This window comes from Helianthus annuus, chromosome 11 (assembly GCF_002127325.2).
Source record: "Helianthus annuus cultivar XRQ/B chromosome 11, HanXRQr2.0-SUNRISE, whole genome shotgun sequence".
NCBI lineage: Eukaryota > Viridiplantae > Streptophyta > Magnoliopsida > Asterales > Asteraceae > Helianthus > Helianthus annuus.
Window position 1 is genome coordinate 101,159,608 of NC_035443.2, and position 16,296 is coordinate 101,175,903.

The window sequence follows — 16,296 nt, forward strand, 5'->3', positions numbered from 1 at the left end:
TAGTCGTTCAGAAGTTCAACCCATCTTCGTTGACGCATATTCAAATCCTTTTGCTTAAGAATATGCTCGAGACTCCTGTGATCGGTGTAAATCGTGCACCGGGTACCGTACAGGTAGTGTCGCCATATCTTAAGCGCGAAAACAACAGCTCCCAGCTCTAAATCGTGCGTCGTGTAGTTCCGTTCATGAACCTTGAGTTGCCGAGAGGCGTATGCGATCACTTTATCCCGTTGCATCAATACACAACCAAGCCCTTGTATCGATGCGTCACAATAAACCACGAAGTCATCCGTGCCCTCGGGCAGTGAGAGAATAGGCGCGCTGCAAAGCCTATCCTTTAAGTACTGAAAAGCGGTCTCCTGTGTATTACCCCATCTGTAAACGACACCTTTCTGTGTAAGCATAGTGAGTGGTTGCGCGATCTTGGAGAAGTCTTTAATAAATCGCCTGTAGTAACCTGCCAAACCCAAGAATTGGCGTATTTCTGTCGGTGTACGTGGTGCTGGCCAGTTTCTGATCGAATCAACCTTGGATGGATCGACATGAATCCCATCCTTGTTTACCACATGGCCTAAGAAGTGGACTTCACGAAGCCAGAAGTCGCATTTTGAAAACTTTGCGTACAGTTGCTCTTTTCGAAGAAGTTCCAAAATAATACGTAGATGCTGCTCGTGCTCCTCCTGACTCTTGGAGTAAATCAAAATGTCGTCGATGAAAACGATGACGAACTTGTCGAGATACGGTTTGCACACCCTGTTCATGAGATCCATGAAGACTGCAGGTGCGTTTGTAAGCCCGAATGGCATGACCAGAAACTCGTAGTGACCATAACAAGTTCTGAAAGCAGTTTTGGAGACGTCCTCATCCCGGACTCTCAGCTGATGATACCCTGACCTCAAATCGATCTTGGAATAGTAACACGACCCTTGCAACTGGTCGAATAAGTCATCTATGCGTGGAAGAGGATAACGGTTCTTCACCGTCACCTTGTTGAGTTCACGGTAGTCGATGCACATCCTGAACGTACCGTCTTTCTTCTTCACAAATAACACTGGAGCTCCCCAAGGCGAAGAGCTTGGACGAATAAAGCCCTTTTCCAAGAGCTCTTGCAGCTGTTTCGACAGTTCTTCCAGTTCGGTTGGAGCTAAACGATATGGTGCGCGGGCTATTGGCGCTGCTCCAGGTGCCAATTCGATCTGAAACTCGACTTGACGATGAGGCGGTAAGCCTGGTAAATCTTCAGGAAACACCTGAGGGAAGTCACGTACAACTGGGATATCCTCCAGCTTCTTTTCCTTTGCTGATGCATCAGTAACGAGAGCCAGAATGGCAGTATGCCCCTTTCGTAAACATTTCTGCGCCTTCAAGTAAGAAATGATGCCAACCACAGCACCACTCTTGTCGCCCTGAACTTCGAGAGGTTCTTGACTGGAGCGAGGAATACGAATAACCTTTTCCTTGCATAAGATCTCTGCGTGATGTTGAGATAACCAATCCATGCCGATGACGACGTCGAAGCTACCCAAGACTATGGGTATAAGATCAGTCGTGAAAGTCTGACCCGCTAGAACAATGCTACAACCCTTGACTACATGAGCGGCTTCTACACTTTTACCATTTGCTAGTTCTACGACGTGTTTAGTGTCTAGAGGTGTTGGTGTACGTTTTAATAAGTTACTCATTTTCATGGACATATAACTTGTATCAGCACCCGAATCAAATAAGACAGTAACGTAAATATCGTCGAGAAGGAACTTACCCATAACTACGTTAGGATCATTCACTGCATCTCCTCGACCCAACACAAATGCTCGACCACGAGCTTCATTGCCGTTGTTGTTGTTGTTGTTGCCCCCATTATTGTTGTTATGGTTCCCGTTGCCCTGATGGTTGTTGTTGCGGTTCTGGTTCAACTGTGGGCAATCGCGTTTGAAGTGACCTTCAGCCCCACACTTATAACACCCCCTGTTGCCCTGTTGCTGATTCTGCTGATTCTGTGGAGCTGGTTGCTGAGGCTGCTGATTCTGATTTGCAGGGCGAGCGCTTCTACAATCTTTGGCCTCGTGACCCATCTTTAAACACCTTTGACAACGGCCCTTATTGCACTGGCCGCTGTGATGCCTGTTGCAGTTGTTACACTTTGGAAGGTTTCCTCGATACCCTCCCTGTCTGTGGCTGCTCGATGAGTGCTGACTGGGACTTTGGTAACTATCCGTCTTTCGCTGCTGAGACTGTGACTGTACCGATGCTGATCCCTTGCTAGAATCCCCCTCCCATTTTCTCTTACTTTCGCTGGGAGTGGCAAGTGTAGTAGTAGCAGTAGCGGTAGCGGTAGCACTGATACGCTTTGGCAGTTTGCCCTGGTCTACTGCCTGATCTGTGATGCGATGAGCGAGGCGCTGAATTTCTTGGATGTTGTTGAGGTTAGCCGACGTTACGTGGCTCTGGATCTCTGGCGCGAGCCCCTTGAGATACAACTCAATTCGCTTGTATGGAGGATCTACCATAGTTGGGCACAGCACAGCCAACTCATTTGACCTCTTGGTGTAAGCTTCAATTTCCGAACCAACCATCTTCAGATTATACAGCTCATCTTCTAGCTTGTGAATATCTTCACGCGTGCAATACTCGCGTTTAATGAGTTCCTTAAAATCGTTCCATGGGGTGGCGTTAGCAGCTGCCAACCCAAGAATCTGCACCTGCGCGTTCCACCAGGTTAGCGCGATTCCTTCTAAAGTACCGGTGGCAAACTTGACCTTGCGAGCCTCAGGGCACTCGCACATCTCAAATACTGATTCTAGCTTCTCGAACCAGTGGAGGAGTCCAACCGCTCCCTCTGTGCCGCTGAAAGAGCTTGGGCGACAGTCCATAAAGTTCTTGAAAGTACACCCAGGTTGTTGCTGAGCGGGTTGACCTGCTTGTGTACGAATAGGGCAAAGTTAAGTACAGGAATTAATGTAGGATCTAAAGATCCTAGGGTCTATACTGCAGGGTATACTACCTGCTTGTGCGGCTGCAACCGCCGCAGCAACGAGTGCCTCTAGCTGGGCTTGTGTCATGTTAATTCGTGCGGCCATTGATCTTCACATCAAAGGCAACATTAGTGAGAAAGGTTCGCGAATAGTGCGATGACAGAAGAGTGTAAGCACATAAGTATTCTCATGCAATGTCAAGTTGTGAGCAAGTAATGTAAGCATACTACGAGCAAAGTCCTATGCTAATTCTAGCATGTAGGCAATAAACATAAACCTTATTACCTAGGAAGTTGAGTCTTGCACGTGGAGCGAAGCGTCGTTGTGGATCGTTGAGAGCACTGTTCTGGTTATAGTCTGGTTTTAATAAAAACGTTTTCCCATATTAAAACCAAGTTCTCTATAACCGATGGCTCTGATACCAATCTGTCACACCCCCAAAAATCCATCTGTGGAGTATCACCACTTGGGAGCGTGACTGACCAGGATCAAGCCACCAATCATATTGAACATGCATTTAATATTAAGTAAGATAAAAGAAAACCATCCATTCAATACAAAAGGTGTTCAAAACATATCATCGTTTTAAAGTGTAGCGGAAGCATAGTAAAGAAACCAACAGTAGTAAATAGTTTAAGCGTTGTAACAGTTCAACATAAGAAACACGATCCTCGTCCACAACGACCCGCCTCTCCAATGCAAGCTCCCAGTACCTAACGATCTGCAAGGCATGTAACAGAATGATCAACAAACTAGTTGAGCGAGTTCACAGTAAGTAAATGTGTAACAGTAAGTAACAGGTGGCTCTACAGGGCCGATAGTAAGTTATGCTGGTGGGGGCTTCCCATGTTAAGTGACCACTAGACTGTTCGTATTATTATCCCTGTTCTTCGTCCGAGAACAGAAGTGTGTATAAAGTGTGCGTAGGTTTTACGCACGTATCCTTCGTAACCTGAGGATAGAAGTAAGTAATGCGTACACGTAGGTTTTACGTGCGTATCCTTCGTAACCTGAGGATAGAAGTAAGTAATGCGTACACGTAGGTTTTACGTGCGTATCCTTCGTAACCGAGGATAGAATGGCATGTGAACCCGTAGGTGTTATCCCAACCTACGTAACCGTCCTGACATCCGAGGACATGATAGGTGATAGTCTAGTAAAGCATATGTACGTTCCTTTCAATAATAACCTTTAACCCATTCCCACAACCCGGGAATCCCATGCCTTAGTAGGAGTGTGAACTCACCTTGGTTTGCTCGGTATGCTAAGTTATGCACTCACAAGTAATTAATCACGTCCTAGTGTATGCACGTATAACAAATCAGTTCATGTTCGCAATTGTACGCATGCAGTTTAATGTTCACATAACAGTCAGTTGCATAACAGCACACACGTATTATTTCACCTTGCACGAATACAGATGCTAACATTCATCTCTAAGCATGGCATGCCAATTAAATCCAGCATATAATCAATCAGTCAAAGTATGTTCATAATCCCTAACATCCTTCGAATCCAGTCACTATCTTTCGACAACAGTAATCACAATTATCTTTCGGAAACAATTATCACAATTATCCTTCGGACCAATGTTATGTTCCGAATCCTATGTCATCTTTCGGCCAACCTATCTTTCGGTCCAACTATCTTTCGGTCCAACTATCTGTCGGTCCAACTATCTTTCGGTCCAATAATGGTTCGGTCAAACTGGTATCTTTCGGTCAAACTATGTTTCGAGCCATTGATATCTTTCGGTCATAGCAGTTACGTTTATTCCAAGTTTACCCGATTATCATTTAACACCGATTTCACAATTCTACCAACACCAACAAGATCAAACAAGCATAATCACAATGTTTCACTCAAGAACCCTAATTCGATCATAAGAACAAAATCACTTAATCATGTTATGATCCAATTTCATAAGCATACACGTATGGCCGATTATCAAACATCAATACATATCGATCACCCTGACCTGATTACCCAGCCGATTAACAACCAATTCACAGCATTGATCATGAAATCATATTAGTCATCATCATGCTAGTCGATTATCAAGCATGAAATCTAATGTTACTATACAACAATCCAGATCTATAACATGGCAGCCGATTCAAACAAGCTTAGTCAGACATCCTTAATTATTCAAATCATGCGATCATATAATCCAAAACATGCAACAATATCATCATTCAATCAATTAAAACCATACAACTAGCACTAACCGGGAATGAAAGCAAAGGGAATTGATCAGCAGGTGATTTCCGGTTGTTTGTGATTGCCGACACACACACACAAAAGAAAACTAGGGTTTTTGAAAAACTAACTGCCGGTTACAAGTATTACGTATTTAAACCTTTCACAGAAATGGGCCAAGCCCATTAGAGTAACTGGGCCGAAACATATCGAACAATGCCGAAGGATATGTTTCGAGCTCGAAGGTTATGTTTCGTGCACGAAGGATATGTTTCGTGGTCTTCGAATCGAAGGATATCCTTCGTGGTCCTTCGAGTCCTTCGATCTGTATGTTATCTTTCGAGGTCTAGACCAAAAGTTATTATGATAATAATAATAATTCTAATATTATATTCTATCACAGCAAATAATCACATATAGACAAAACGACAATACATTTCATTAACACACAACTTGTACAATACAAGTCCACAATCCAAGCAACTAAACAGTCAAAGTCAGCGCGTATTTGATGCGAAAGTGAAAGTCAAAAACTCGAGTTGTCACAGATGATTCGCTCACAACCGATGTTTTTGGAAGTTTGGTCACCATCGGTTAAACTTGTGAAAAAGGAAATAAAAAAGGTAAAGGTTTGGGTTAAAATTCATGAGGTTCCTATTGCTGCTTACACGGAAGATGGTTTGAGCTTGATTGCTTCAGCAATTGGGGAGCCTAAAGCTTTAGATTCTTTTACAACATCAATGTGTGTTGATGTATGGGGTCGAAGTAGTTATGCTCGTTCCCTTGTGGAGATTTCAGCCGAGAATGAGTTTAAGGAGGAGTTAGTCATCGCGGTTCCATGTTTGGATGGGGATGGGTTTGTGAAGGAGAAAGTTTATGTTGAGTATGAATGGTTTCCTCATAGATGTGGGCGGTGCTGCGTGTTTGGTCATAATGAGGATGCATGTCCGAAGCAAGTTACTCGTGTACCCATGAGTGGAAATAAAGGTAAGGAACAAAAGGAGGTTAGGCATAACGTGGGTTCGAAAAAAGGTAGAAGTACGGACGTTGATGGTTTTACGGACGTGGATAGTAAAAAGGTAGCTAGAAGGACTGGTTTTCCGGTTAATAAACCAAAACCGAAGTTTGAGTATAGACCGGTGGCTCCTAAAGTGCAGGGTAATCCGAATGTTCAACCCAAACCGCCTAATGGGGTGGCTGTGAAGAACTCCTTTGATGCTCTAAGGTATGAAAAAGGGGAGTCTAGTAAAGCTGGTGATGAGCTGGGTAGTGATCAGGAGGAGTCAAATGATGAGGAAGTTACGGAGGTTTACAATGAAACAAACGAATTTATTAGAGAGGACAACCATGGAACTACAACCAAAAAAGGGGCAAGCACTCCTGTTTCAGTAGTTTTAAATGGTTAGTTTTACCACATGGAATGTTAGGGGACTGAACCGGCCCCTGAAACAAAAGGAGGTTCGTCAGGTTGTTAAGGATAATAATGTCAGTTTATGTGCGATTCTTGAATCCCATGTGGATGTCAATAATCTTAGTAAAGTCTGTAGTTTTGTGTTTCGGAACTGGGATTGGACTTCTAATGGAGGTTGTTGTCAAAAAGGGACTCGTATAATTCTTGGGTGGGATCCGTCTCTGATAGATGTTATGATTCTCTCACAAACGTCTCAAGTCATGCACATTCAGGTTATTTTTAAAGTGGATAGGAGAATGGTTTTTTGTTCTATTGTTTATGCAGCAAACTATTATGTGACGCGTCGGGAGTTGTGGCAACATTTGAAAATGCATAAAGCGTTGGTTAGGAATGATCCTTGGGTTATAATGGGGGACTTTAATTCAGCTCTTAACCTTGAAGATAAATCCATGGGGGTCTCTACTATTTCTCAAGGTATGCGAGAGTTCAAGGAGTGTGTGGAGGAAATTGAGATGTTTGATGTTAACCGTGTTGGTATGCACTTTACATGGAATCAAAAGCCGAAAAATGGGGTGGGTTTACTGAAGAAAATTGATCGTGTTTTGGGTAACACTGCTTTTGTGACAGAATATCCGGAATCGGTGGCTTTGTTTCAGCCGTATGGTATCTCGGATCATTGCCCATGCATTTTAAAATTTCCAAAGGTTGTGAACGTGAAACCGAGACCATTTAAATTCGCAAATTTTTTGGTTCATAAGCCAAAGTTCTTGGATATAGTTAAAGCTGAATGGGATACTTCTATCAATGGTGTTTATCAGTTCCAAGTTATGAAGAAGTTGCGGATGTTGAAATCTCCTCTCAGGGCCCTCTTATTTGCTCAAGGAAACTTGCATAAAAAAGTGGTGGATCTTCGTGACAAGCTTGGGAGTCTTCAAAAGGCTATTGATCAGGATCCGACGAACGAAGTGCTAAGGATTGATGAAACAAAAGTTTTGAGTGAGTTTCAGGAAGCTTGTCTTGATGAAGAAAGATTCTTGAAACAAAAAATCCAAAGTGGAGTGGTTGCGAGCGGGTGATTCGAATTCTGCTTATTTCCACATGTCGCTTAAGAGTAGGAATCATCGATCCCGGTTAGATGTTATCACTGATGCAAATGGCGTGACTTATGAGGGGGATAAAGTCCCTGAGATCTTAGTCCATTATTATGAGAATTTCTTGGGATGTCATGGTCAAGTTTCTCTAGATCCTTCCCCTGAGTTGTTTACGAAAAAGTTAGATGCGGATCGGGCTACACTTATGATTCGGCCTATAACTTTTGAGGAAGTAAAGACAGCTATGTTTTCTATTGGAAATGATAAAGCGCCAGGGCCTGATGGGTTTACAGCTGCTTTTTTCAAGAGTGCTTGGGATATCGTGGGTACTGACATCTCGAATGCAGTTCTGGATTTTTTCAACACGGGGAAGCTTCTAAAACAGTTCAATCATACGCTCCTGGCTCTGATTCCGAAGATCGCGACTCCTGCGAGGGTTACTGATTACCGACCAATATCTTGCTGTAACGTTGTTTACAAGTGTATTAGTAAGATCTTGGTGGAAAGGCTAAAGGTGTCGTTGTGTGGGATTGTTAGCATAAATCAGTCTGCTTTTGTTCCAGGCCGGAAGATCTCGGATAATATTCTTCTTACCCAGGAGTTGATGCACAACTATCATAGAAATTCTGGCCCGCCTAGATGTGCTTTCAAGGTGGACATTCAAAAAGCTTATGACACAGTTGACTGGGGTTTTCTCAAAAAGATTCTGGTGGGTTTTGGTTTTCATCGTATTATGGTAGATTGGATCATGGTTTGTGTTTCTACTACTTCATACTTGATATGCATCAATGGTAATGTGTATGGTTTTTTCAATGGTAAGAGGGGTTTACGACAGGGTGACCCTTTGTCTCCGTATCTTTTCACTCTTGTTATGGAGGTGCTAACCTGCATCCTACAGCATATGCTTAGGATTGATTCATCTTTTAGGTTCCATAATAAATGCGAAAAGCAACAGATTGTTAATTTATGCTTTGCGGATGACTTATTCCTTTTTGCTAGAGGGGATGTTGATTCAGCGAGGTGTGTCATGAATTCTCTCAAGGATTTCTCCAAAATGTCGGGCTTGCTTCCTAGTTCTCAGAAGAGCTCGAGTTTCTTTTGTAATGTTCCTGCACACGTTAAAACGGCTATTCTGAGTGATGTTCCTTTTGTAGAAGGGAAGCTTCCTGTGCGTTACCTGGGTGTCCCTCTTATATCTACACGACTCCTTTATAAGGATTGTAGTGTTCTGGTGGAGCGGTTGGATCAGCGTATTCATAACTGGAAGAACAAGTTGTTATCTTTTGCAGGTAGATTACAACTCATTATTTCGGTTTTGTCAGCTATGCATGTTTATTGGTCTTCGGTTTTCATTTTACCGGCGCGGATTATTCATGACCTAGAAGCAAAAATGCGAAACTTTCTATGGTCACAGGGTACATTCCAACGTGGGAAGGCCAAGGTGTCTTGGAATTCTGTTTGTCTTCCGAAAATTGAAGGAGGGTTAGGTATTAGACGGATTGGTGATGTTAACAAGGCTCTTATGGTTTCCCATATTTGGAGCATTCTTACAAACCGTGAGTCGCTTTGGGTTGCATGGATTCATTCATACAGGCTAAAGGGGCGTAATTTTTGGGAATGCAAAGCTGTTCAGAATTGCTGTTGGAGTTGGAGGAAACTCTTACAACTTCGGCCGCTGATTAGAGGTTATGTGTGGTCGAAAATTGGTAACGGTAGACGCACTTCAGTTTGGTATGATACCTGGAGTGATATTGCTCCGTTGAGTTCCTTCCTTTCGGCTAGAACTATTACTCGAGAGGGGTTTTCTTTGCAAGCAACTGTTGAGGATATGTTTTGCAATGGTTCATGGTTATGGCCTGAAGCTTGGAAAGACACTTATCCAGTTCTATTACAACTTGATCATTTTCAGCGGGATGTTGATGTTCAGGACCGGTTAATGTGGAAAGATGGGGATGACCTTAGCAATTACTCTTCTTCGGGGGTATGGGAATCGATCAGAGCTAGAGAACCGGAAGTGGATTGGTATAATATCGTCTGGTTTGGGCAGTGTATTCCTCGTTATGCTTTCTTTATGTGGCTTATTATGAGACAAAAGTTGATGACTCAGGATAAAATTCTCCAGTGGAACCACACTAGGAATAACAACATGAACATGATATGTTGTCTCCTATGTTATGAAGATATTGATTCGCATCATCACTTGTTCTTTGAATGCAAGTTCTCGGCTCAGATATGGGATAGGGTTCGGATAGAAGCGGGAATGAGGAATGTGGATCCAAAGTGGAGTGCTATTGTTGATTGGCTTCGGCATCGAGCAAGATCAAAATCTGTTGCTAATCTTATCTGTCGCTTGATTGTTGCAGCTTCCGCTTATGCTATTTGGCGTGAACGAAACACTCGGTTTTTCAAAAACCATGCTAGACCGCCGGAAAACGTTTGTGACTCGATTTTTGACATGGTCCGCTATAAGCTAATGGGTTTGAAGTTCAAGAACACGCCTAAAGTGAGGGCACTTCTCGACAAGTGGAAGATTCATGGTGATTCGGTTGTGGACGATGGAGGATAATTGATATATGTCTTGTTTAGATGCTAGATTGTTAGTCTAGTGGTTTTCGTCTTGTTTTTGGTCTTTGTTTTGTTTAGTTCCACTTTCATGAGGCATGTCTCATGATTGAACTAGTAAGGGTGTTTCCTTACTACTTGTTTTAATTTTGTGAATATATAAAATCACCGGGGTAACCCTTTACCCAAAAAATAACTTTCTAGAAAGCGATTTAAAGCTCGGAATTGAACAAGAATTGATATGTGCAAAAGATACACATATTTATACAAATCCCAAGTATGAAATACAAAATTTCATTGGTTGGTCATTTGTTTGGTGTTCGTGGTGACACAAGTGTCACACGTACCTCTATTGTTCACATTTTGTTATGGTTGCCACTATTGGTTCTTACACATAATAAGTCTTACCGCGGTTTCCGTGCACTGAACTTCATAATTATGTATGCATCCATAATTACGTAATTCCTTGCATAGTCACGTAGTGCATCTTATAATGTGTAGGGGAGGAAAACGATGAACGAGCCTGTGATGATTGTGATGAGACCATACTGGGGTCCTTTTTAATTGAGTCAATAAATGATCTCCAGACCGCCAAGGAGTCTTTTCAGCTTATATCATCACATGTCATTCTCAACCAGATTTTGAATCAATCTTTTGACCTAGACCAGTAAAAGGGGTCTCTTTGAATGATGGAATGGCACTATAAAATCCATGGGTCTTAACTATCACGTAGAAGCCCAATTAAGGATTTGAGATAGTACCTTTTGAATATCCTACCACGAATCCCTCATATAAAATACGACAGGTTCTATGAGGATTTGGATAACGAATTATCCAGAGTATACAAAATCACAAAATGCATAAAAGAAAACACAAAATGCATAAACGCATAATCACAAAATTGTTCATCTTGGTTTTAAATTTGTTATCATTTGCTAATTGCGCACAAGTATTTAAAGCACACTAGGAATCCATTCCATGGATTTCATTTGGTACTTTAAAGATTATCAAGAATCTAACTATGAAGATAGAAAGATCCTAAAGAGGAAATTCGATTTCGATTGTAAGGAACCGAAATGTTCGAATTAAGGTACACAAGGAATCCAATTAAGGACTCTGATTTGAATGACAATTTTCCACAAGGATCTAATTGTGAAGATAAAAGATCCATATGGATTTTGGGAATTGAAGATGTTTTGAAACCTTGCACTGGATGTGCTTAAGTCAAAACATGAAGTAAAAATGCTTATGAAATTGAGATGCTAGATATGCCAAGGCGACATATGAAGCGGAGTTTGAAGGCTAAGTCAATGTATGAGGAAAATATTTTTGAAAACTATGCATGGGGTTTCTTTTAGAAATGTGTTTAATGTTTTTGAAACCTTATATATAATTTTTGAAATCATAAAGTAGGTGTACTAGGTAAGTAAAAAAATGTTTTAAAATCATGCGAGGTGAATTTTTGAAATTATGTATAGGGGTTTTTTTGAAAACATGAATGATGCTTTTGAAATCATGCACTTGATATAAATAATTATACTGTATTAATAACATTTTGAAATCATGAAGGTTGTTTTTGAAAACATAGACAATGTTTTTGAAATCATGAAGGTTGTTTTGGAAACTTATGTTATGCATGATAAAACAAAGGAGACAAAGGCATAAGACAGCAACATCTTTTGCTTAGCCAAATGCTCATCCAAGGGTTGAACTTGCATTGACAATCTTCGGGCAGTTGTTCCTGAAATGGCTCGTCTCGCCATAGTTGTAGCAAGCACCAAACGGGAAACGAGCTTGAGTAGGGTTGACTTTGAGTTGGGTAGCAGCAAGGTTTATAGCAGCTTTGTTCTGGATAGCAAAGCGGCATATGTTAATCAAATGTCCCAACCGTCTACAGTAGGTACATTTGGAGCAGGGTACGAGGTCTGAATGATGACGGTTGCATCGTTTGCACCATGGGGCAGTTCCTATGTACGGCTTCCTAGCTGGTGGCGTTGCCACTTGGCTAGGTCCCGCTTGATTAGGTGTAACTGCTGCGGGTTTCCTTGAAGCCTTACGCTTCCTTGATTTTGGTGCAGGCCTGACTTCTGCTTCCTTCGGTGACTCTTGAGTGGCTACATTTTTTTTGAGACGAGACATGGCAATGCCTAGATCCACAGACTTCAGTATCACTTCGCCTATTTGCTGGGCAAATTTGGCTGTTTGCTCGGACATTTGACCGTTGCTGAGATGAAGAGACATTCTAGAAGAAAATGAACGATATATGGAGTAACAAATGAAATGTTATCGGATAAGCAAAATAGAAAGGCAATGCATATGAATTGCGATCATTTGTTTGTTACCTAAGGCAAACAAATAAGATGGTGACAAATCAAAGCAAGCGGGTCATAATAATGTATCGCTGAAGACATGCTTGCCTATAAGTGAACACTCACCCCAAGAGTTCCCAGGTAAGAGTGACTGGTCCGATACTGCGGATTTGTACAAACACTCTAGCCTTAGACAGAAAACTCAGAGTACAGGCGTTCACTCTTCCGGTTTGCACGTGTTCACATTATTTAGAACCCAAAACCTTGACGGGATTTTGAAAACTTAGAAGGCACTAGGCCAACAATCAAACTGGAAGGGTTCAAAACCATATAATAAATCATCCTAGAACAGATGATTAGTTTTCAAAGCAGTTTTGAATTTATGTTCTTGTTGTGGTTGTCGCCTAAGGATAGGTGACAGTATTGTTTTATGACTAAACGCAAGTAAACTCGCGTTAGGGTCCTAGGAAGGTTATAGACTAGGTCAAAGCATTACTAATAACCAAATTCCCTATAACCATGAGCTCTGATACCAACTTTTCTGTCACACCCCGACCACGTAAAACAACAAAACGTGGCGGAATCGTCGGGGAGTGTTGTAACAGAATCATTGTTTCATAACAAATGGAAAATTTAAATGTTGTTTCATTGATTAAAAGAGTTACAATGTCTTAACAAACAAAGAAGATATAACATAGTTAACTAGTCTTGCATCTTTTAATGTCACTAAGGCCTCGTCCAATCCTACGTGAGCATGTATCAATATCATCAACTATAGTACCTGAAACACATGTGAAAATACGTCAGCATAAAAATGCCGGCGAGTACATAGGTTTTATTGATTTAGGATTCATGACTTATAAGTTTAGAAAAAGTTGTTTAGCAAAAATCAGTCATGATCCTTGTAAAATGTTTTGTTTTATAAATCGTTTGAAAAGCGATGATAGATATGTATAGATAAAAGAATGATTGTAAAGTTAAATGAAAAACCAAGTAAAAATGAATTTGTATAATACCAACTGTTTTTGTAAAACAATGTCTTGTGAAAAAAAAATATGTTATTTGTGTAAAAATGTGTAAATCCAAATTGAATGATTTAAATAACGCTACGACATGTAATATAATACAAGCACTTATATATAGGAAGTACCAGCGGCATATCTACCATGCTTGTATCACATTACACACGACTCGTTACTTAAATCACTTACCCAAACAAACCACCAATGTAAATTGCCCATATCTAAACCAATTGTCAAATGTCATTGTGAAAACCATGTCAAAATGTCTATGTCAAATGTCAATCATGTAATGTGTAAACAAAATGTCATGTATGGCAAGTGAAATACGTATCAACTAAACCATAGGTGAAAATGCACAAAACAAAGTATTGAAGTAAAACTTAGTTTAAATCAATGTTATGTTTTGTGGAAATGCATGCTATACTTGATACAAACACTTATGCGGTATGTTAAACGCATATATTCAAGCCTTGAGACAGACGGACAACCTTAAGTAAAGGTTATCAATGTGAAATGTTTTCGAATTCAGTCATTCCTTTCATCCAAACCAACCCAGGATGTCAGGAACGAGATTTGTCAAGTCCTATGGTACCATTACTTACTACCGAGCGGCGTAGCTAATGTTAATGAATGTATATAAGTCCTGTTTTTTTACAAACCAAATGTTATACCGAATGTAAGCATGTGATGTGATGTGAATGTACTAAGTATGATGAACATACATAGCATGAAAAGGTAATGCAAAACAATGCACTAAGTATGATGAACATACATAGCATGAAAAGGTAATGCAAAACAATGCACTAGGTATGCACCAATGGACATACATAGCGTGAAATGAAATGAAAACAATGCACTAAGTATGCGCTAAACGAACATACATAGCATAAAATGTCATGTAAAACGATGTACTAAGTATGCACACAATAGACATACATAGCAAAAACATAAGAAATCATGTACTAATAGTGTACTAGTGAACATAGCAAGTATATGATATGAAAACATGAAAAGCATGAAAGTAACAAGTAGGCACATGTGTTTCACCCCAAAATGTTTGAAAAACAGTAAAAGAGGGGTACTATGTACTCACTTGAGGGTGCTTAGAAGTCTTGAACAACAACCAAGCAAAGCTAGAGGGATCACGGAATCAAACGGCACCCTATATAGATAACTACATAAATAACCGGACCTAAATCGGGGGATCGGATAGTATGAGGTTTCGTAAACCAAATGAGTGTTGGGAACTCATATGATATGGTCTAGCAAAGCCTACATACTAAAATGAAACCTAACCTAAGTGCTTACGACCCATTACGACCCGTTTAGGTAGCTTCCGCTACTTTAACGCGTCGTTCGCGTGAAACGCGTTCGGAACGCCTAACTAGTCCTATGACAAGTAATGTATGCCTTAACATGTCTAATATTATTGTCTAATCAGTTTAGATGTCAAAACTTAGGTTACATATGCTTAAAATGAATTTATGCGTAAAAAGGGCATTTTGGTAATTTTCCTAAGGCATAAGAATTACTTATCACACAACTACTTAAACGACGTGACCATAAGGTATAACCTTAAAAGGTTATTTTATATACAACTATGGTCACCTAAAGTGTTTGGTCGGATCCTAATGATCGACCAAATGGGTCGGGTTCGAAAGTATAAGCGATTGATTAGATCGCTTACCTTTACGACCCTAAACAAGCACAAATCTAAAAGCGACGAGCTAAACATGCTAGAACATGTTTAGTAAGGTTAGAAAACAGGTTTGGTATCAAAACAAACGGTTTTGATACCCTAGAGTAGTTTGGTTACAAAATACGCGAGGAAACGCATTTTGGCCGAAACTACGACTCGTCACTGAGCTTAGATAACGTGGAAATCAGTAGGTATAGTCACTAGGGACTATAACCATCGTGATTACGCTCACGTTATGAAGTTCAAACGAACTTCACATTGACCATAAACTGGTCAATGCAGAAAGTCAAACGCAGTTTGACTTTAACGCTAAAACGAATGAAAAACGCGAAAGAATACTTACAGAAGGTCCTCGCAAGATTTAACCCGATTCGCTTTCAGGTAGGAAGTATATACTTCCACTTAGAAAGCTTTGAATCAGATTAAATGTGGGAAATGAATGAAGTTGGGTTGGGTATTTATAGATTTCCTTGAACCGTTAAGATCGTTCGTCGAAAAACGTGATTTAATCTCAACCGTACACATGTGCCCATGGTTTTGTAATACCATGGGCACCCCTAGAATGGCCCATAGTATTTTATAAACCATTAAATACCAGCCTATGGTATTTTAAAACCATGGATTCAAACCATCATATCTCAAAAATAGACCAGGTTCAATGTATCTGCCAGAAATTTCAAAAATGGTCCCTGCACTTGTAAAACCTGATTTTTTTGCACTTTTAAGCCCCGTTAACCCCATTTCAAGGCTCTAAAATAAAGTTAAAGTATAGGGAACTTAAAATATGCTCAAAACCTTCTCGGATGTCGGTTTGTTTGGTCGTACGGTTGCGGTGTTCGGTTAATTACGACGGAAATCGTAATGAACGCAAAAACGATCCAAATTACGCGACGAATGGAATTTTATTATGCCAATCACTAAAATAAAATATTTTAATGATTACATAAATTTTTGGATGTCCGGATATATTCAGGACAAAAGATATGCGCGAAAATGCAAACTTATGCACTTTTGACGCTTTTAGTCTCTAT

The 16,296-nt window shown here is 40.5% G+C and overlaps 1 protein-coding gene across 1 annotated transcript; it reads left to right on the top strand.

Moving 5' to 3' along the window:
• Nucleotides 1-5,737: 5,737 nt before the first annotated feature.
• Nucleotides 5,738-7,658, top strand: LOC110919108. Its single transcript, XM_022163386.1, has 2 exons — nt 5,738-6,572; nt 6,907-7,658. The coding sequence occupies exons 1-2, from the start codon at nt 5,738-5,740 to the stop codon at nt 7,656-7,658; spliced, it is 1,587 nt and encodes a 528-aa protein (XP_022019078.1).
• The last annotated feature ends 8,638 nt before the right edge of the window (nt 7,659-16,296 follow it).